The 23129-nt window shown below is 38.7% G+C and overlaps 1 protein-coding gene and 1 pseudogene across 2 annotated transcripts; both read right to left on the bottom strand.

The window, feature by feature from the left end:
• Window positions 1–1137: 1137 nt before the first annotated feature.
• LOC120363268 (uncharacterized protein C11orf98-like) lies at window positions 1138–1844 on the bottom strand (annotated as a pseudogene).
• Window positions 1845–11657: 9813 nt separating this feature from the next.
• FBXO5 (F-box protein 5) lies at window positions 11658–22391 on the bottom strand. Of its 2 annotated transcripts, none has more exons than XM_074397240.1 (5): window positions 22033–22391; window positions 15246–15966; window positions 13816–13906; window positions 13110–13289; window positions 11658–12311 (listed from the first exon to the last, which is right to left on the bottom strand). In XM_074397240.1, the coding sequence occupies exons 2-5, from the start codon at window positions 15926–15928 to the stop codon at window positions 12060–12062; spliced, it is 1206 nt and encodes a 401-aa protein (XP_074253341.1). In that variant the 5' UTR covers window positions 15929–15966; window positions 22033–22391; the 3' UTR covers window positions 11658–12059. The 2 variants fall into 2 exon arrangements, with proteins under 2 accessions (XP_074253341.1, XP_039323403.1); XM_039467469.2 differs by lacking the exon at window positions 22033–22391 and adding an exon at window positions 21658–21848.
• Between the last annotated feature and the right edge of the window lie 738 nt (window positions 22392–23129).

Below are 23129 nucleotides of genomic sequence, written 5' to 3'. Positions count from 1 at the left end.
CCAGCCTGGTCTCAGACTCCTGACCTCAAGTGATCCACCTACCTCAGCATCCCAAAGTGCTGGGATTACAACCATGAGCCACTGTGCCCAGCCATGTACATGTTTGTGTATACATTACATGTCTCATTCACATCTTAAATCTCCTCTCAGTGGTGTGTTTTGACTATTATAATGGATATAATGGGTCAGTCTGAAGAGAAGTAAAATTAAAATGTGCACACTGTCTACAGAATAAATTTCCTGGCCAGATGCGGTGGCTAACTCCTGCAATCCCAGCACTTTGGGAGGCCAAGGAGGGTGGATCATGAGGTCACGAGTTAGAGACCAACCTGGCCAATATGGTGAAACCCTGCCTCTACTAAAAATACAAAAAGCAGCCATGCGTGGTAGTGCACACCTGTAATCCCAGCTACTTGGGAGGCTGAGGCAGGAGAATTATTTGAACCTGAGAGGCAGAGGCTGCAGTGAGCCGAGATCTCGCCATTGCACTCCAGCCTGGGTGACAGGAAGAAAAAAAAAAATCCTGAAGATAGTTCTGCTTGGATGAGCTTGACTATGAAGCCAGTAGCGTGTGCTGTTTGTTTGCTGTTGTTTTTCCAGAGTGCTAGGACTTTATTACAAACGGAGTTGACTGATAGAGAGGCCATTCTCCAATTTTCCTTCTGTACCCTCTTCTTCCCAGGCATCACTCCAGGGGAGGTCAGTAGGCCATTAGGAAGGAAGAAATCTGGAGAGTGAAAAGGAGCACTGCTTTTTTTTTTTTTTTTTTTTTTTTTGACGGAGTTTCGCTCTTGTTACCCAGGCTGGAGTGCAATGGTGCCATCTGGGCTCACCGCAACCTCTGCCTCCTGGCTTCAGGCAATTCTCCTGCCTCAGTCTCCTGAGTAGCTGGGATTACAGGCACGTGCCACCATGCCCAGCTAATTTTTTGTATTTTTAGTAGAGACGGGGTTTCACCATGTTGACCAGGATGGTCTCGATCTCTTGACCTCGTGATCCACCCACTCGGCCTCCCAAAGTGCTGGGATTACAAGCTTGAGCCACCGCGCCCGGCCAGGAGCACTGCTTTTGCCAACGTCATATAAACAACCACTGAGTCCTTTTGGCTCCAGTTGAGAATCTTTTAGCAGAAGAGGTTTAGCTCTCATCTTCAAGGTCCTTCATTTCTACGTCAGGGGAGGCTTTTGTCTTCTTTTGCATTTTGAGCTGTGGTTCACTAGTCCTGGCTGGCTTTGAGGGGGCTTCCACTTCCATGGCTGCCTTCTCTTTCTGGGAAAGCCGGATCTGCAGGCAGAGTGTTCTGCTCTTCTTCCCCTACAGAATACTGTTTGCCGTGCACTGGGTGTCAGCTTCCTGAGGTGGTGCCGCAGGATCCGCCCTTGGTCTACCACAGCCCCGACCACCCTGTGCCTCAGACGCTGCTCCCAGTTTAACACCCGCCTGCACTGAACAGTTTTTTCTTCAGCTCCATTCGAGGCCAGTTGATTTTCCCCCACGGGGTCCCCGATACTCATGCTGTCACGCCAGTAAGCGATCTGTACTTCCGCCTGGGGTCCGTACTTCCGCCTGGTGTCCGTACTTCCGCCTGGGGTCTGTACTTCAGCCTGGGGTCCGTACTTCCACCTGGGGTCTATTCTGCTGCCTGGGGTCTGTACTTCCGCCTGGGGTCCGTACTTCCGCCTGCGGTCCGTACTTCCGCCTAGGGTCCGTACTTCCGCCTGGGGTCTGTACTTCAGCCTGGGGTCCGTACTTCCGCCTGGGGTGTTGGTGTGCTTTTTACGTTCTGTGGACGTGGTTTTGGAGCTTGTTGTGTTGATGATGCAGTTGCTGAGTCCCAAGGCCATGGTTACTTCCTTGACTACCTATCTTGCCTCAGGAACGTCTATCCTATGCCTGTCCCACCATTGTATTTTGGAAGCACATACTTGTCTGATTCCACAGGCTCATGCCTGAAGGGAATTGCCTCCTTGCCATCCTTCCTTGAGTTTCGCCTATATCTGATTTAGATCAGACTCTGGGGTTTGGACTTTCGAGTTGATGCTGGAATGATTTAAGACTTTTGGGGGATATTAGATAAAATGCATATATTTTGTGAGAAAGACATGAATTTTGGGGGCTAGGGGCAAAAAAATGGTATGGTTTGAATGTGTCCTCAAAAAAGCATGTGTGGGCTGAGCACTGTTGCTCACACCTGTAATCTCAATATTTTGGGAGGCCAAGGTGGGAGGATTGCTTTGGCCCTGCGGTTCAACACCAGCCTGGGTAACATGGTGAGACTGTCTCTACAATAATAATAATAACAACAAAAAATTAGCTGGGCATGGTTGTGTACACCTGTAGTCCCAGCTGCTCGGGAGGCTGAGGTGAGAGAATCACTTGAGTCTGGGAGATTGAGGTTGCAGTGAACCATGATCATACCACTGTACTGCAACCTGGGTAGCAGACTGAGACCCTCTCTCAAAAGTAAATACATAAATTAAAAGCATTTATTGGAAACTTAATCTCCAATCTAAGTGTTGAAATGTAGAGCCTAATAGAAGCTGTTTAGGCTATAAGGGCTTCACACTTATAAGTGGGCTAAGGTTGATTATAAAGGGGCCTAAGGCTGCAAGTTTAATCTCTTGCCCCACCCCCTTTATTTTTGGAAACAGAGTCTAGCTCTGTCACCCAGACTGGAAGGCAGTGGTGCAATCTTGGCTCACTGCAACTTCTGCCTCCCAGGCTTCTCAGCCTCCAGAGTAGCTGGGATTATAGGCGTGTGCCACCACACCCGGCTAATTTTTGCATTTTAATAGAGACGAGGTTTCACCAGGTTGCCCAGGCTGGTCTCAAAGTCCTGACCTCAGGTAATCCACATGCCTTGGCCTCCCAAAATGCTGGGATTACAGGCATGAGCCACCGCACCCGGCCTTCTTGCCCTTTCTTTGCCCTTTTGTCATAGAATGATGCAGCAAAAAAGGCCCCTGTCAGATGTCTGACCCTTGATCTTAGACTTAGCCTTCTGAATTGTGAGCCAATACATTTCTGTTCATTATAAATGACCTCATTTCAGATATTTTGTTATAGTAGCAGAAAATCAAATGAGAAACCTGGTGAATAACATTTTAATGTCTTGAATTTAGTTTACTAGTATTTATTTGGTTGAGGATTTTTGCATGTATGTTTGCCAGAGATTTTGGCCTATAATTGTCTTTTTATGTAGTGTCTTTGACTGGATTTGATTTCAGTAAAGTTGCAAGATACAAAATTAACATATTAAAATGAGTAAATTTGCTATACACTAACAACAAACTAGTCACAAAAGAAATCAAGAACAGCCGGGCGCGGTGGCTCAAGCCTGTAATCCCAGCACTTTGGGAGGCCGAGGCGGGTGGATCACGAGGTCAAGAGATCGAGACCATCCTGGTCAACATGGTGAAACCCCGTCTCTACTAAAAATACAAAAAATTAGCTGGGCATGGTGGCGCGTGCCTGTAATCCCAGCTACTCAGGAGGCTGAGGCAGGAGAATTGCCTGAACCCAGGAGGCGGAGGTTGCGGTGAGCTGAGATCACGCCATTGCACTCCAGCCTGGGTGACAAGAGCAAAACTCCGTCTCAAAAAAAAAAAAAAAAGAAAAAGAAATCAAGAACACAATCTCATTTGTGACAGCATTAAAAAATAAACTGGCCAGGCGCAGTGGCTCATGCCTGTAATCCCAGCACCTTGGGAGGCTGAGGCAGGTGGATTACTTGAGGTCCGAAGTTCAAGACCAGGCTGACCAACATGGAGGAAACCCCATCTCTACTAAACATACAAAATTATCCAGGCATGGTGGAGCATGCCTGTAATCCCAGCTACTCGGGAGGCTGAGGCAGGAGAATAACTTGAAAACAGGAGAAGGAGGTTGCAGTGAGCCGAGATTGTGCCACTGCAACTCTAGCCTGGCTAAAGAGCAAGATTCCATCTCAAAACAAAACAAAACTTAGAAATACATTTAACCAAGAATACAATTAACCAAATACATTCAGTGTATGAAAGAACAATACACTGAATACTATAAACATTAATGAAATAAATTTAAGACAAAAATAAATGAAAATATATAGTGTTGATGAATTGGTGGAATTGACATTATTAAAATGTTCATATTGCCCAGTAATCTATAGATTCAGTGCAATCCCTGCCAAAATTGAAATGACATTTTTCACAGAAATAGAAAAGAACAACCCTAAAGTTTGTATAGAAAAACAAAAGGCCTCAAATAGTCAAAGCAATTTTGAGCAAAACAAAGCTGGAGGCATCACACTACCTGACTTGAAAATGTACCATCAAGCTATAATAATCAAAACGGCTCATACTGTCATTAAAGCAGACATATAGACCAAATAAATAGAAAACAGAGCTCACACATCTACAGTCCACTGGTTTGCAGCAAAGCTGTCAAGGACATGCAATGAGGAAAGGACATTGTCTTCAAAATGTTGGGAAAATTAGATATCAACATACAGAAGAATGAAATTAGACCCTTATCTTGTCCCATGTACACAAGTCAAATCATGATGGGTTAATGTCTTAAATATAAGACCTGAAACTATAAAACCACTAGGGGAAAACACAGAGCAAGAGCTTCTTGATGCTGGCTTTGGCAAATTTTTTTTGGATACAACCCCCAAGATACATGCAACAAAAGCAAAGTAGATTACTTGGATTGCACCAAACTAAAGAGCTTCTGCACACCAAAGGCAACAATCAACAGAGTGAAGAGGATATCTATGGGATGGGGAGAAAACATTTGCAAACCACACTTCTGATAAGGGGCTAATATTCAAAATATTTAAGAAATTTAAATAACTCAATAGCAAGAAAACAACCAATTTAAAAAATGGGTAGGAACCTGAATAGATACTTCTGAAAAGAAAACATATGAATGGTTAGCAGGTATATGAAAAGGTGTTCAACATCACTAATCAGGGAAATGCAAATTAAAGCCACAATGAGATATCATCTCACATATGTTAGAATAGTCTTGATTTAAAAAAAAAAAAAATAACAAGTGTTAACAAGGATGTACAGAAGAGGGAACTCTTGTACCTTGTTGGGGGGAATGTAAATTAGCATAATCGTTTTGGAAAACAGTATGGAGGTTCTCCCCAAAATTGAAAACAAAACTATTGTGTGATTCAACAATTCTCTTTCTCAGCATATATCTAAAGGAAATGAAGATATATTCACTCATCCATGTTTATTTCAGTATTATTCACAATAGTAAAGATAGGGAGTCAACTTAATTATATATCAACTGATAAATGGATAAAGAAAATGTGGTACTATTAAATAGTAAATAAAATCACAGCATGATACTATTCAGCCTTCCACATGGCAGTCTTGCAACAACATGAATGAATGTGGAAGACATCATGCTAAGTGAAATAAACCAGGCACAGAAGGACAAATACTGAATGATCTAACTTTTATGTGAAATCAAAAATAGAATGGAGGTCACCAGGGACTGGGGTGGGTGGCAGTGGGGTGTGGAATGGAGAAATACTGGTTAAAGGATAAAAAGTCTAGACAGGAGGAATAAGTTCTGGAGATTCACTGTGAACCATGGAGGCAATAGTGAATAATAATGTATCGTAAAATGGAAGACAGCTAAGAACATAAATTTTAAATATTCTCACTCCCCCCAAAAAAACTGATAAGTGTGTGAGGTGATGGATATGTTAAATCATTATACAGTGTGTATGTATGTGTATATATATCAAAGCATCATGTACCCCATAAATGTATAAAACCATTTGTCAATTAAGAGTAAACTTTAAAATAACAAAAATAAAAATGTTTTCACATGTACAAAGGCTGAAAAAATCAAAGACCAGCAAATTAAGGGAAGTCTTCAGGCATAAGGAAAGTTTTATCAGATAGAAATATATTTGGCCAGGCGCGGTGGCTCAAGCCTGTAATCCCAGCACTTTGGGAGGCCGAGGCAGGTGGATCACGAGGTCGAGAGATCGAGACCATCCTGGTCATCATGGTGAAACCCCGTCTCTACTAAAAATACAAAAAATTAGCTGGGCATGGTGGCTCGTGCCTGTAATCCCAGCTACTCAGGAGGCTGAGGCAGGAGAATTGCCTGAACCCAGGAGGCGGAGGTTGCGGTGAGCCGAAATGGCGCCATTGCACTCCAGCTTGGGTAAGAAGAGTGAAACTCCGTCTCAAGAAAAAAAAAAAAAAATTTATATCTACCCAAAAAAATGAAGATACCAGAAATGGCAGCTGTGTGGGCAATACAAGTGTAAGAAAATTTTTTTGTCACAGAAATCTCTTAGGTGATAAAGAAACAAAAATAGTGCAGTGTGGGAGTAAATATGTATATATGTGTGTGTGTGTGTATATATATACACACACATATATATACATATGTACATATACAGATATATACATATACATATATATACATACGTATATATACACACATGTATATATACGTATATATATACACATGTATATATACACACACACATATGTATATATACACACATATATCATATATAAGTATATATGTGTATACACACATATATACATATACACACACACATATATATTACACTAAAATGTATGATAATAGCACAAAGGCGTGGAGAGAAGAAGTATGGCAGTTTTATACTATACATAAAAAGATACAATAATATTTGAAGCTAGACTCAAATAAGTTAAAGAGAAATACCATAAATCCCAAAGTAATAACTAGAATCACAAAATATAATTATAGCTAATTAGCTAATAAACTAGACATAGGAGCCACAAAAATAACTGAAAGATACCGAAAAAAAAAAAAAAGAAAAAAAATGGAACAAAGAACAAATGGACCCACTAGAAAACAAATATCAAGATGGTAGGTTTAAATCCAATCATATCAACAATTTCATCAAGTGAAAATTGTCTAATCATCTCACTTAAAAGACAAAACTTTTGAAGTAGATTTTAAAAAATAAATGAATACTTATATATATGCTGTCTATAAAAACACACTTCAAATACCATAAAAAATACAAAAAAGTTAAACGTAAATGGATGGCTATAATCCCAGCACTTTGGGAGGCTTAGGCAGGTGGATCATGAGGTTAGGAGATCAAGACCATCCTCTGGCCAATATGGTGAAACCCCATCTCTACTAAAAATACAAAAAAAAACAAAAAAAACAAAAAACAGATTTTTTTTTTTTTTTTTTTTTTTTTTTTTTTTTAGCACATGCCTGTAGTCAGAGCTACTTGGGAACTCGGGAGATGAGGCAGAATTGCTTGAACCAAGGAGGTGGAGATTGCAGTGAGCGGAGAGCACACCACTGCACTACAGCCTGCCTGGGTGCTGGGTGATAGTGCGAGACTCTGTCTCAAAAAAAAAAAAAAAAAAAAGCAAATGTTTGGAAAAATACACTATGCCAATATTAATTTCAAAAAAACAACATCGACAACAACTAGAGTGCTTATTTTAATATAAAACAATGTAGATTCCATAGTAAAGCCACATCCAGGGGTAAGAAGGTCATTTAAAAATGATAAAGTGGTCATTTTACTAAGAGAACATAATAATCCTAAATATTTATGCAACTAATGACAGAGCTTCAAAACACAAACAGCACCTGACTTACACATTTTCAACTTTTCAATCTGCAAAAGGGATAGTCAGTATGATTTTTGACTTACGAAGTTGTGCACAGGTAAACACACTGTAAGTTCAAACAATGGGTTTAGTTTATCCAGACAGCCACACTGTTGAGGAACATCTGTACTTAAAAGCAAAAACTGGTAGAATTACAAGAATGAACAGACAAATCCACAATTACAATTAGGAATTTGAATACTTCTCCCTCAATAATAGCACCAATAAATAGACATCAGTAAGGATATAGAAGATAGGAGAGCACTATCAACAAAGTTGACCCAGTTAATATTTATAGGTCATTGTAACAAAGAACAGCAAAATACACCATATTCCCTTGATAGATCATATGATAGGCCATAAAAAATACTCATTAAATTGGTAAGAATTGAGTCATACAACTGTTTTCTCTGACCACCATGAAATTAGAAATGGATACATGAAAAATTCCAAAATATTGGAAAAGTAAATAACAGACCTATAGATAATGTACATGTCAAAGAAGAAATCAAGAGGAAAATTATAAAACACTTATAAATGAGTAAGAAAGAAAGGATAAAACATCAGATTTAATGGTACGCTGCTAGAATAGAATTTGGTGGAAATTTTTAACACTAAATATTTAAATTAGAAAAGAATAAGGGTCTGAAATCAATGAAATCAATATTTACCTTAAGAATGTGGAAAAAGAATAACCTGTAGTCAGACTAATCAGTATAAGGTGAGAAAAGATAGAATTTACCAATATTGGAATGCAATAGATGACATTAGTACACATTCTACAAATATTAAAGGTGTTAGAATATTGTGATGACTGTATTCCAATAAATTCAATAAATTAGATTAAATACTCATCAAAAGATATAAACTACTAAAGCTCACTCAAGAAGAAATAGATAACCTGAATAGTCCTTCATCTATTAAAAAATTGCATTTCAAACACCTTGTCACAAAGGAAACAAGACTCAGATGGATCCCTTGTAGAATTCCAGCAATAGTAAGGGAAGAAATAATACCAATTCTACACAAACATCCAGAAAATTGAAAAGAAAATAATATGTCCCAAAGATATTGTATGAAAACTGTAGATCAATATTCTTCATGAATATAAATACAAATCCTTTATATATATATATACATACATATATATATATACACATACACACACACACACACACACACACACACACACACACACACACACAATATTTAAAAAGGATAATACGTTGTGAAATGGCATTAACCCGAGGAATGCAAGATAGCTTTAACATTTGAAAATTGATCAATGTAATTCATATTAACAAATCCAGAAAGAATAACCATATGGTCATATGAATTGATGGAGAAAAAAAAAAAATTGACAAAATCCAACCGCCATTTTTGAAAAAAAAACTCTCAACAAACTAGGAATAAAATGGAACTTTATCTTGATAAGAGGATGTTTGAAAAGCCTACAGCTAATATCATTCTAAATGTTTTCCCCTAACATCTGGAACAAGGCAAGGATGTCTTCATCAACATTTTTTATTTCTATTTTACTGGAGGTTTTAGCCAGTACAAATTGGCAAGGAAAAGAAATATAAACCATATAGATTGAAATGGAAGAAATAAAACTGTATTTATTTGTAGAAGACAGAATCACCTACAGAGAACAAGTGATAGACTTTCAATTATAACTGAGTTTTGCAAGGTTGCAGAATACAAGGCCAATATGAGAATACATTGTATTTCAATATATTCTCAATAAACCATTAAAAATTGAAATTAAAATACCATTTACAATAGCACAAAAACAGGTCTAAGTCTGATGTAATGTGCACAAGACATACAATGAAAGATAAAACTTTGCTAAGAGAGATTTTGAAATATGGAAGTCAGTGGAAGAACTATTAATGGATTAAAATACTCAAGGTTGTTAAGATGTCAGTTCTCTACAAACTGATCTATAGATTCATTGTAAGCTCTACCAAAATCCATCGTTTTTATAGAAATTGGTAAGCTGGCTATAAAATCTATGTAGAAATGCCAAAAAACTATGACAGGCAAAACAACTTGAGAAAAAAGAGGAAAAAAAATTTTTTTAAGAAAAGAAAAAAGGTAAAGAACTATCATTACCTGTTTTCAAGACATATCAAGGCAGTGCCGTTTTGAAGTTCAGGAGACAAGACATTAATTAAACAGATAAAGTCCTGAAATTTTTCCTCATATTTATACAAAACTGATTTTAACCAAGGTGCAAAGGTAGTTTGGTAAAGAAGGTCTTGTCAACAAATGGTGCTGGAACAAGTGGATATCCACTTAAATCCACATATTTCACTATATTAATGTTTAACTGTAAATGGATCACAGACCTGAATGTAAAATTGGTAACTAAGCTTCTAAAACGAAAAGACAAAAATTATGCTCTTAGGGTAGATACATTTCTTAGATACAGCACCAAAAGTGTGATCTATAAAAGAAAAATTGATAATTTGAATTTTATAAAAAAAACAAAAACTTCTAGACACTAAGAAAATGAAAGACAAGGCATACCCTGATAAAGCACCTGTATCCAGAATATATACTCTCAAATCTCAACAATAAAATAACAATTAAAAAAGGAAAAGAACTTTTTTTTCGAATTCTCATGAGGTTGCAAAAGCAAATAATTTTAATACATTACCAAAATGTATGAAAGCAAGTAACATGAAAGATTAGCTAAACATCATTAGTAAAGAAATGAAAATTAAAACAAGATAGTACTACACTTATTAGAATGACTAAAATTAAAAAGACTGAAAATACCAAGTGTTAACAAGAACATAAAATAAATGGAAACCCCACACACTACTTGAGAACATACAGACACAGGTACTTTGGAAAACTTTAGTATTTTCTTAAAAAGCTAAAAATACAGCATACTATTTAATCTTTCTGCTACTATATACCTGATATGAAAATATAACTATTTACAAAGACTTATTATGAATGTTTATAGCACCTTACAACAGTAGAAAATGGAGTAGCCAATCATTCATCAACTGGTAAATGAGCTGGTATATCCAACAGCATACTGCTTCATAAGAGCATTAACTACTGAGGCACACACACATGTATTTTGAAATAGCCTTCAGTGAAAGCAAATTTTGACTCCATTTAAGAAAATCCTTGAAAAGGCCACAGCGACAGATCAGTGATGGCCTGGGAGTTAACAGGAGGGATCCTCTACCTTAGGTTTCTGTTGAGATAAAAGGCGAAGCCCTTAAACTTCTCTAAGGCCCAACTGATAGCATCTGAAGCCCACCCTTGAATCTTTAGAGGCTCCTTTGTCTGAATTCAACCTTTTAGGATTTCCCCATATTCATAATTGAAACATAACTTTGAAATTAAGGAATACACACATCCTTGTTACTAGCACAAATGCTTGATTGCAGCCAAGATGGCATCTTCTTTTATACAATTTTAATCTTTCTAGATTTCTTGGGGGATGGGATGCTATTCAATCCATAGTTCAGCCAGTTTAGTGATGGATAAATTAGCACCTCATTACTTATCAGTTTTTTATGGTCTTTCTGTATTGAAACATCTTGAGATGTTTATCTTAAGACTCAACCTCACAACTACTGAATTAAGCTATTGAGTGAGAAGAAACTGGGATCAGAGTACTTCCTAAAAATCGCACAAGCTCCTCAGAAAAACCATCACAAAGATCCATTCAATGCCTTCACACAAATGCAGTACACTGCAGCTTCTTAATTCAGTTGCTTGCAGGATTACAATGTTTATAAAATAAAAGGTATACATTAAGCTTTTAAGAATTTTATTGACCAAAATTTATTTTTATATGTACATACAAGAGACATTTTCTTTGACATATAAAAATACAGAAATATTTACATGTATACAAAAATATTAAAACAGATTTCAGAAATGAGAAAAACAAGTTTTGACAAAGGATACATTCTTGAGAAATACACACACTGAAAAAAAGCTTAGAAAGGTGACAAAACATTTAACAGATGCCAGAAGTTGATATTTCTGTTCATATCAATTGGGTAAGTCAAATATAAAATGTCAGAAATGCTAACAGATGGAAAACCAGACTTATATTTAAGATTGTCTAGGTAAAATTGCATGGCTTTCCTTTACTATAAAATTGAATCAATTTTTTTTTAAACCCTCAGTATCATGTAACTACCTAACTTCTTAAAATATTTAAATTATTCAATTTGTACTGAGAATTTTAGACTTTTTCTCATTAAATTGTAAAATATTTCAAGAGGTTATCTATCCTCTTTATACTCTAGGGGAAAAAACCTCAGGATCCTACATTGATTTCAACATAAAATTGAAAATCACAATACAGTTTTGTTTTTTTTTTAAGTTAAAAACTAACATTTTCTAACTAATATTCATGATCAGTAACAACTAATTCAATCACAATCTTCGTAAATTCTTTTTGCTTTTCTTTGTACCAGGCAGGGGACCTATTTTACAATTGGCTTTGAGGAACTTGCCATCAGAACAGTCTTTAGTAGTATGATAATCACAGAGACACCTTGTACAATAATCAAATCCACAGCCTTCTCGTTTGCAGGTTGCCCTTTGTAAATAGCAATCATATTTTGCAGGTGAATTACAGCGAATACAAGCTTTGAGGCTTTCGTTCTTTTTCAAAGTCTTGGCAACCTAAAAAGAAAAAAAAAATCCATAAACAAATTTCAGCAAGGACTGCATGCACTTTAGTTAGTAAAACCAAGACAGACACCCTTGTGCCTTCCCCAATACATGTATGAAGTATCACTCCATACACATGACAACTCCTGCCCTAAGTTTTATCTATGCAGTACCTGACAGCAGATGCTCAATAAATTTATTTTTGAATATATTTGTATGTTGTATTAGTCATTATAGCATAAAATTTAACACTAGTTTTATTATATAGGATTTATATTCACCGATCAACATGAGTCAGAAAATATTCTGTAACTTTGTTAAGTTATCTAAATTAAGCTTGTGAAGTTGTCTACATGTGAGTAGAACTTTCACAACACATCACTCACTGATCTGAAGGTAGAATAGGAGATCTTCAAGTTCAGAAAGCTTGCCTTTTTCCACTTAGCTCTCCTCCTTGGTTCTTAAAGGCAGAAACTACCAAATGTAGTATTGAGTAATTTTATAAGAAATCTAGGTTTTTCCTTATTTCCTGAGTGTTTCTAAATTTTAACTCAAAATCACTGAACTTTCACAAACAATGCCAAGTAGTACCTAATGTTCACAGAAAGACATTTCTGTGTACTTTTCTAATTTCAACTGTTTTCCATATTATTGAGAGGGACATAAAGAGGACACTAACGAATTCCCTAATAGTCTAATTATAATTAAAATGATCATCAATATCAGGTTTCTTAATGTTAGAGAACAAATTAGTATGCATTTCTTACTCTAAAGCCCTTATGTTTTAAAATTTACAATAAAACAAATTACCTCAGAGAATTCATTGTGTCGACTGTAAGCAGAACCTTTCTGATCACCTCGACTGGCTACCTTGGCTTGAGCGTCTTTCTTGAGAGAAGTCTGGGATGCTGATTTCTGAACAGAAGCCAGTGGGCTTCTGAACATAACATATTCTCTGGTTGAAGCATGTGGTGAAAACTTATTGTCTTCCTATTTAAAAGAATTTTAATAGAACTTAGAAATTATTTCCTATATCCTCAACAATGAGACATTTTTATTGTTTATACATGTAAGAAATGACAAGGATGTAAAAGACTTATCCTTACATGTAATTTACCTGCACATACTAAAACAAAGCAACATCTACACATTCACACATATCAAGTCTAACTTATAGACAGAAATTGTGAACCAAAAACCCTGAGAAATCACTCTATATGCATAGTCTATATGGTACTTAATACCTAAAAAATGTTAAAACAGCTTTTCTAAATTTTCCAAATGTTATGAAATACACATAAACACAATTGGCAACTAAGGTAGACTATATATGGTCAACTCTGTCTGAGAACTGAGTAATTTTCCCTTCGTTACTTTAGATATTTAGTTTCAAAATTCTAGTATAAGGCTAAAATACTTTATGAATGTAAAGAAGGGTTTCCAGATTACCTGTTTTCTATTTCTACAAGAACATTAGCAGTGCATTTTTAACTAAAAACATCATCTGCAGACTTACGGTAACTTTCTGTATTGCTTTACTGTACAATTGGAATGCCCCCTTATCATCTTCTAGGATCTTCTTCCAAGTTGTGCTCACTTTAGACACGCTGGAAAAGTAAATCACCATAAATGAAACAAAGTGTCACAAAGAGCTAAGATGAATACAGTAGAAAAACATTAGCAGTGCAAAAGATAATTATATTAGTAGTGCTTCTCAAACCCGACCACATTACAACTGTCTGGGGGTTTACACTGGTTTAAAATGGAGCTCAGGGCTCTATATTTTTAAAAAGTTCCCTCCTCATCAAGTAATTCTAAGTGCATTGAGGCTTAAGAACCACTGCTTTGTACACTATTTTTTCACAGTATCTGCAAACATCAAACAGTAGCCACCACTGTATATATGATACCATGTTAGCTATCTGGTAAAAATAACAGACAAATTTCAAAGTACTCTAGGCACACAGCTATTAGAAATCAACTTTAAAAAGCCACTATATTAAGAGAACAAACAAAAAACAAAACCCAGTTGAACCCTATCTAGTTCTGTATAATCACCCTAATTCTCAAAGTTATCTCATCCTAAGTAATTTTCCTTGGTAAACTGAAAAAGAAATGGTGGTTAGTGCAAGGTTTCTAAGAAACAGTCATAAACAGAGCCCAGGAGGTGGAGGTTGCAGTTAAGGCAAGACTGCACCACTGCACTCCAGCCTGGGTGATGGGAGTGAAATCCTGTCTCAAAATAAAAAAAAATAACAATTCCCTATTTGTGGATCTTATTTTCATCCCTGTCAAACCTAGGAGGAGAGTCCTACCACCAAAAATGGTTTGGAAAGGACAAAAATTGCTTCACACTGTCTGGTGTGACAACTCATAATGCTTACTGGACATGTAGACTGAACTAGGCTGTTTTACAGTTAATCCCCAAAGATGTAAATTACATCTTATATATTTCAAAACTAAAAGGAACAAAGATCCTAAGCCAACAGAAATACAGTTTTGTAATAGCATGAATATAAAATTCCAAATGGCTAGATTAAATGCATTAATTGTACATTTTTTTTTTTCATCTTAGTGGCACATAGGTAGCAAAATACCAGCAAAAGTCATTACTACGATTAAACAACATTGTAAGGTTACCTACAACAGGCTGAGCATCTATAATCCAAAAATCTGAAACTTTCTGAATGCTGACATGATGCTCAAAGGAAATGTACATTGGAGCATTTTTGGATTTCGGATTAGGGATGTTCAACTGTTCAACTTGTAGGGTATAATACAAATATTCCAAAATTTGAAAAATATATGAAATCCTTCTGGTCCCAAGCATTTCAGATAAGGGACATTCAACCTGTACAACAGTCTTTGCATGAGGTAGTGGCACTGAGCCACTAACAGCAATGTTCAGTGGATCATGCCAGTATGTATATTCAAAACAGTACTTACTTGATTAAGTCCATATCACTGAGTTGTGCCAAAATAGTTGCTAAGAGATGTCTGAGTCCTCTTAGAAAGAGTTCACTGAGAATATCTACACATTCTAGGCCCATTTTTCTACCAATTATATTCTGCAGTCTAAAATTCCCTTTGGCTATAATTTCCTTCAGCATCTCCCGATCTACTTTAGGATTTCGTTTTGCATTCTTTTTTAATGTCGAACAAACCACTTTTTCAAAATGAAGAACTGGCAGCAAGTTTTTGTTGGGATATTGGTCTGGGCTTTGTATCTGTAGCAGGCAGGATTGTGGACTGTCACTGAAATTTTCCTCCAGGAGGCTATCTTCTTCATGTTCATTGAGGCCACTTAATTGAGAAGATGAAGAATAGCCACTGTCTTCATAAAATCTACTGGTCTCTAGTGCTTCTATTTCATTTGTATTATTAAGTGTTTGTTGTACATGTTGATTTTCCTTGTTATGCAAGGGCTTGCTTTCAGTTTCAAGTTCTACAATTCTAGGGCTCACAACTGGTGACCCAATGCATGACAGCCTTTCATAGTCTTTACTAATACAGTCTTTACAGGAACCTTCCGAATATCCAGGAGTGTAGGAAACTAGTCTTCCAATGTCATCAGGTTTTATCAGTTTCAGGCCGGAATGAACATGGTTACAATTAAAATCACACTTCATTTTGACAGAAAGGGTAGAACTTTCTTCTTCTTTACAACCTACAAAAAGAACATTTACATCTTAATGGCAAAATTTCCACATATCCCTACTTCTTAAATTGGGATATACAAAGTTATTTTGCAACCTCGCAGCATTAGGTATTGTCTACATGTACCTGCATATACAGCTGTCATATTATCCAAGTTTAATTATTGATATGACAATAATGTGAACATATTACTTAAACCTTATAATAAGTATATACATATTACATTACTCTTGAGAAGGCACATCAGAACAGACTGCTTTTGGAGCTGCAAGGCTGTAACATCTCACTGTTGTCTATAACTTGTAGAGAGAAACTGCTTCTAAATTCCCAATGTTAACACAGTGAAAGACACATAGTATGTGCTCCAGGATTCCTCTAAACCTAAAATTAAGAGTTCAGCTGCATAAAAATAAAGAACATACAAATGCTAGCTCCCTAATTAACCCTAAATCTAGAACAAACGATTCTGAGTGGTCTACTTTCATTCAAAGGAAACAAATAAAATGCCAAGGGATTACTTCTATTCTTGCCTCAACTAAAAAATTAGGTTTGATGACCACAATTTATAAGAGAGGATAAAAAAGCAGAAGCCACCTATGAAGGCACACTCTGCTTTGTTTAGCTGCCTAAAGCAAAAAGGCCTGAAAATACTTCAGGAATTCAAAGTAATCTTCTTTCTACTGTCTTTATAACACAGTTACTGAAAGGTTGCTCTACAGAACCTCTTTACTTGAACACCATTCTTTGAATATAGACAGTTCTTTAAAATTAGAGCTAATAATGATTCAAATACTTTATACTTGTTTAGAACTTTGTAATTTCCCATGTTTACAAACCTTTTGAGGTAAGATCGGAAACTGTTGTTTTTATAATTGAGCGCACTGAAGTATAGCTTAGTTTGCCTAATACAGGTAGTTGATTAAATGGGCCAGACTTTTCTTCCTCATTATAATGAGGTGCTCTGGAAAAATAGACCTTACAAATAACACTTATACTGTTTATAAAAATGATAGAAAATCCAGAATTTACGGTACAAGAGCTCTTAAGGTACTAAGGAAAAAAAGATGTACATTTCACATGTGAGCAGGCCCTCTCCTAGTCCTCAGTAACAATGACTTTTTCATACCAGGGGCTTTGTATATTATGCATTTCTCTGCTTAGAATATCTTTTCTGCTTCCTTTGTTTATTTAGCTTCTAATCCATTACTCATGGATAGCTTCATTTTTTGAGGGAACTCTCGGACCTCATCAAACCCTACTTCAAAGCACTACCAACCTAAAAATTTTAAAAGTACTTTAAGTTTCTTAAAGGCTAGACATTACTGTTATTGCTTACTACAAAATCCAAGCAAATGGCAGTGCCTGACACAATGAAGACATACAATATAAAAATATGTTTCCCACTTTTTTTTTAAAGCTAATACTAGCATTAGAATCTGTACTCTTACTTACGAAATTAGCACTTAAGGAGTTAAAATGAACAAAATGATAATTATTACACATCCCTCTCGCAAGAACATGTATTTTCACATGAATAATTAGATTTAGTATCAGGTGCAATGGATCATGCCTATAATCCCAATACTCTGGAGGCATAGGTTGGGGGATTGCTTGAGATCAGGAGTTTGGACCAGCCTGGACAACATAGTAAGACCCCATCTCCATAAAATTTTAAAAAAGAAACTAGCTGGGCATGGTGGCATGTGCAAGTAGTCCCAACTACTAGGGAGGCCGAGGCAAGAGAACTGCTTGAGCCTGGGAGGTTGAGGCTGCAGGGAGTGGTGATTGTATCACTGCATTACAGCCTGGAAGACAGAGGGAAACCCTGCCTTAAAAAAAAGAGAAAAAGAAAAAATGATTTAGTATTTAAAAAACATTTTAATAAACTGATTGTGAATTTACAGAAAAGTTGCAAGGATAGCACAGAATCGGTGTACACTCATTGCTCAACTTATATTACTAACATGCATACATGCATGTCACAACAAAAGAACCAATACTGTTACATTATTAACTAAAATCCCTATTCTATGTGAATTGCCATAGTTTCTACCTAATGTCTTTTTTCTGTTCCAGGGCCTTACCCAGGACACATCACACTTAGTCATTGTATATCCTTAGGCTCCTCTTGACTATAAAAATTTCCTTGTTTATGGTTACCTCGACAATTTGGAGAAGTATTGGCCATTTTGTAGCCTTTTCCACAATTGGGATTTGTCTGAATTTTTTCTCAGCTTTAGTCTGGGCTGTGGGTTTTTAGACCACAGAGGTAAGGTGCTATGATTTGATCACTGATGTTAGCCTTGATTACTTGGTTGAGGTAGTATTTCTGAGGTTTCTCCAACTATAAAGTTACTCCTTTTTGTTCCTTTTCCATTGGAAACTTTTTGAAAGGAAGCTATTATGCACAGCTCACACTTAAATGGGTGGGGAGTAAATTTATAAATCATTTGGAATTCTTCTACACAGTAGATTTGGCCATTATCTCCTATTTATTCGTACTATCAATCATTTATATCAGTATAAACTCATAGACTTTTGGTTATAATCCAATACCATTTATAGTATTGCTCAAATTGTTCCACCTTTTGCTATTGTGAGCTTTCAGTTGATGTTGGTGTCCATTTCACATCGTTTTGTGTTTTGAACATCCCTTACTTTCTGGAACTACAAGATGCTCTAAGTGCATCTTATAATTTCCCTGTTTCAGCCCTAGAATCAGTCATTTCTCCAAGGAACTCTGGTTCTCTTATTTTGGAGAAAGGTATTAAATGAAAGTGAAATCTGGATGTTGGTTGTAGATTTAATTTTAAAATGTGAAACTAATGTATTTTTCATTTCCAGAACAATATTGCAGAATAAACAGAATAGCATGTTTTATAAAAAAGGAAGCTGAAGCAACTGTTTGCAAAAGGTTACATCCATTCCTTTTAACTGTTTTCCAATGATCAGGCCAAATTTGAGAACTATGTGAAGTATTCATATAATGGACTTATTATCCAGGAGAGAAAGTATTACATGGCTACATAGCCTCATAAATTAAACGGATGAGGGCTAAGAATTCAGTTTAACCATTTCACTTATTTATCCAACATCCATTCAGTGACAGGGTAGGGGAGAGAAATTAGGGACAATGTTTTAGCAAAGCTGACATTCTGAGATCTGAAAATCTTATGAAAATCTGTTGGGAGAGTTCTAGATAGTGGGAAACACAGGAAGCAAGGCAAAATGTGAGTGTTAAAGGAAGAGAAGGACCTGTAGGGCTGAGCTGGGGGAGGTTACTGAAAATTATAGTTGAAGAAGTGGAATGATCTGTAGATTTGTGGGGTAGGTTGGGTCATATAAGTGGAAGAGAGAAATTTGGTTTACATTTCAAAAAGATAATTGGCAGTTGTAGAGAATGGATTGCAGGAAGGTAAAAGTGGAAGCAGAAAGAATTAGTTACAAGTGTTTATTACAGAATTACAGAGTGTGGGAAACCTGGACTAGAAGGATTGTAGCAGAAATGAAAATAACTGCATAAATTCAAGGTCTGTTACTTAGGAGGGTAAAGTCAACTTGCTGCTAATCTACCAGATGTAGACAGGAAGGAGAGTACACACACAAAACAAACAAACAAACAAAAGCAACCTGGGTTGAAGACTAAAGTATACAGCGCTATTTCCTAAGTTAGGGAAAACTGATGAAATCAACTCTTAAAACCTCCATTTCCTCATCCATAAAATGGGAGTAAGACAGTAGTAATACAGGACTAAATGCAGCACAAAATTCTTATCACAAGGATCTAGTCAATACAATCTATTTTTAATCACATAAGCCAAATCCTTTCATATTCCTTACACTGCAAATCATTAATATTTAAAAGTAGTAAAAGCACATTTGACACAGAAGTATATATTTCAGAATATCACATACTTTTCCATTAGAATGTATAGATTTAAGAATCAGATACAAGTTTGAATGAAAATCCTTGCTTAGCCTTTTGACCGGCTTTGTGAACTTGGAATGTCTTATTCCTCCTATTTTTCCCCTAAGTGCAGATACTAATAAGACTCACACATGACATTGTTTAATTTTTCACTTACCAACTCACAGTCCAGTCATACAGAGAAAAGTAAATTTTATGAAGTCTGACCTTACATTTAACTTTTCAATATAGACCTGACACGTCATATTAAATGTAATTAAGGCTGTAGTGCTTAAAAATCTTTGTAACTCTTCTGTTAACTAAAATAATAGGCTCCAGTCTCTAATACCTACAGATAACCACCATGTGGTCAACGTTGGGCATGGCTATTCCTTTACTTAAGAATTTAAGAGGCCCAATGCTTGTGACCATAAAGTAATCTTTAAAAGAAAACATTAGAAAAATCCACTTTCAAAACTATTTGGAGGCAACATATATGTATTTTTAATTTCATCTCCTCAAACCTGTAAACTGGGAAAAAATTCCAACGGGCAGTAAATTCTTTCTGAGGAGCAAGGCAGTAAAGACAATTGGGAGTTATCAATAAAAACAACCAAAAAAAACCCCAAAAACCCCTCATAAAGCCATCAAATTTCAGAATTTCGATTGCAGACTGAAGATTCAGGATCCTCTAGAAATATACTTAATGTATTAAGTTTTTTTCCTCCTGAGACTTCTAGAGTTCTTTTTAAATAAAAGAGCCATTACAAAATAGTACAATGCCGACTTGCTAAATTTCTTCTCATTTTGGGTTGTTTCTCAGGTAAAAATAATTGCTTATCGATTTTATTTAGAGGTAGTAACAAGGAGGATAAAAATTAGCATTTGAGTGCCTTCCATTCTCTGCAAGCTTAGCAATAAAGTACTAGTTCTTCAAGAGTTACAGGGAAAAGTCACCAATTCTTCGATTCTCACAAAATCATCTTAATACTATAGACAAATTCAAGGTTTGTAGTAAAAATTGCTTTTTTAAACTCTCCCCATTCCACTCCAGGCCTTGAGTCTGGGTTAATGGGCAAAGAGAGGAAAAAAATGGGAAAAAGTAAAGTTTTTGTTTGGGTGTCCCAGTTGAGTTTGGCCCAGTGGGGTGGGGGGTCTCTCCATTTGGCGGGAGTGGGGAGGGAGACCCTGGAACTCCTGAGGGGTCGGTGAGGCTGCCCCTCTGGGCGCGGGACACGCGGAGGCGGGAGATAACCGCGAGAGCGATCTCCCGCGCCCGCCAGCAAGGCTGGGACCGCGAAAAATCGGGGAAACTGCCTTTGGCCGTGAGGGTCAACGGCAGAGATGTAGAAAAGGGGCGCAGGGGGCGAGGGTGAGGCAGCTGGCCAGGCCCTGGGGGCTGCCAGCTCACAGCCCTGTCACGGCCGGGGGCTACGGGGTGGGGGAGGGGAGGGGCATTTGGCGCCTAATCATGCAGGGTGGGGCAGGTGGGTCTTCGAGGAGGAAAAAGGGCGCCTCGGGATGCCACGACCCCCACCTCCCGAGGCTGGAGTCCAAGGTCAGCATGGGTGGTGGGACCCCCGTGGCCCGCCAACCCGCCCCTGCACATCTGGCTTCCCTTCGACCCCCAGACCTCCTCCCGGACTCAGAAACCGCCGTCGCCTGAGGCCCGGCCTGCGGTGTGGCCGCGTGTCCAGGCTCGGGGGGATTTCGGGTTAGGGTTGCAGGTTGCGCCCCTCCTCGTGCACCCCTCCTGACGGGCAAGTTCCGCTCGCGCCCACTCCCCTCACTCACTGTCCGAGGGACGAGGGCGCCCGGCGGCTGTCACGGCGCTGGAGCTGGCGCTGCAGGAGCAGCGGGGTGGCCGTGGGGCGCAGCTGCAGGGGCGCCGGCTCATGCCAGCCGATGTGAAGTCCGCCTCAGGTGGAGGAACCACTCCGGACGCAGCTGAGCAACCTGCCTGCTTCACAGAGCTGTCTCTTAAAAGGCGCCAGCTGGTACTTTTAAAATCTTTGAATTTGGTGCCTAAGTCGGCGCGGCCCAATGAGGCGCGTCGCTCGCACTCGCGGACCAATAGGAGAGCGGTTGGAGGGGGAGCCCTCATCCGTGCCCAATTGGAGGCTTCCGAGGCGGGGCTGAACCGCGAAGCCCAGCCCCCTTCCAACTTACCCGTTCCCCTGGTCCGGAAAGATGCTGCGGCCGGGGGCGGGACCTCCGAGCGCGGGGAGGCCACGGCCGGGCCACACGTGAGGGGGGCCTACCACGCATGCGTGCGCCCGCCAAGGTTCCCTCCGCCGCTTTCCGGACTGGCCTCTTGCAAGTCCAATTCTCAGCCTAAATTCAGCGCCGGCCTCCATTTGGAGATTTTCGATGGGTACAAATGGTAGCCGATTTTCTTCGATCATCTCTCAAGCGGGAGTTCGGTCAGAGGCAATTCGGCTTGTCCGGGAATCCAGACTTTCCGGAAGACAAACCCTGCCCCAAGCCCGGCTTAGCCCGCCTCTCTAGGATTTACGCGCGCACTCTGCTCTCCCTCCTAACTCGCCCCTCCCCATGACCCACACCTCTGCGCAGGCGCCTTGGCGGGCTGTGGCTGCGGAGTTGGCGGGTCGGCGCCTGCGCGCTGGGGTCCCCCGCGATTTTCCCGGGGGAGGGCGGGGGGCGGGGGGCGCGGGGGGCGGGCCCCGTCCAGGACCCCAGCGAGGAGCTGTGCGGCCCTCTGCGTTGGGCTGACCGCGGCTGTGGCGGGAGATCTGCGGCTGCGTCTCCCAGGGCCTTACGGGAGGCCGAGGGTGGGACCGAGGCACTTCTTCCTTGTAGGCGCGTTTGTTTGTATTTTAAACCACACTTCAGACGCTGTTTTTTATACGAACGTTAAGTTTACTAGCGTGCACATACGCGCTCCTGGGTTTTTGTCCTTAACCGTCAAGGGCCAAGCGCCGGAGACTGTAGTCCTACTCCCAGGAAAAGAATAGCGAGGCTGGAGCCTCCCGGCCAGGGGAATTTTTTTTAGTGATGGTTGGCATGGATGTCAGTATGAAAGTGTACCGGAGTATTAGTGATGCTCAACTTTTCACAATGTGAAATGCACTGCGGGCAGTGCATTCCCTGAACTCAGCTTTGTGGCTACAACCCAGTGAAGCAACGAGATGTGAGCTCCAAAAAGGCGAATCCTCCTTTGCGGTTTCCCGCTGTTGCCTTTCTGCAGCCGCGGAGTGAGTTCTTGGCTGTAGTAAGTGCTGTCATTGGTGACAGTCCTGTGTGGC

The sequence above is a fragment of the Saimiri boliviensis genome, chromosome 4 (assembly GCF_048565385.1).
Source record: "Saimiri boliviensis isolate mSaiBol1 chromosome 4, mSaiBol1.pri, whole genome shotgun sequence".
Classification (NCBI taxonomy): Eukaryota; Metazoa; Chordata; class Mammalia; order Primates; family Cebidae; genus Saimiri; species Saimiri boliviensis.
Note: the sequence above shows the minus strand (reverse complement) of the source record. Positions and strands in the feature narration are given on the sequence as shown.

What these genes read in the sequence shown, in the direction of transcription:
- FBXO5 (XM_039467469.2), bottom strand. Translation starts at nt 21,760, where the DNA reads ATGAGCCGGCGCCCCTGCAGCTGCGCCCCACGGCCACCCCGCTGCTCC. An exon ending in GCGCCCTCGTCCCTCGGACA is followed by an intron (nt 15,967 to 21,657) that starts GTGAGTGAGGGG and finishes TTCTTTTTGTAG; the next exon opens with GTTGTAAAGAAGAAGAAAGT. An exon ending in AGTGATATGGACTTAATCAA is followed by an intron (nt 13,907 to 15,245) that starts GTAAGTACTGTT and finishes TTACTTTTCCAG; the next exon opens with CGTGTCTAAAGTGAGCACAA.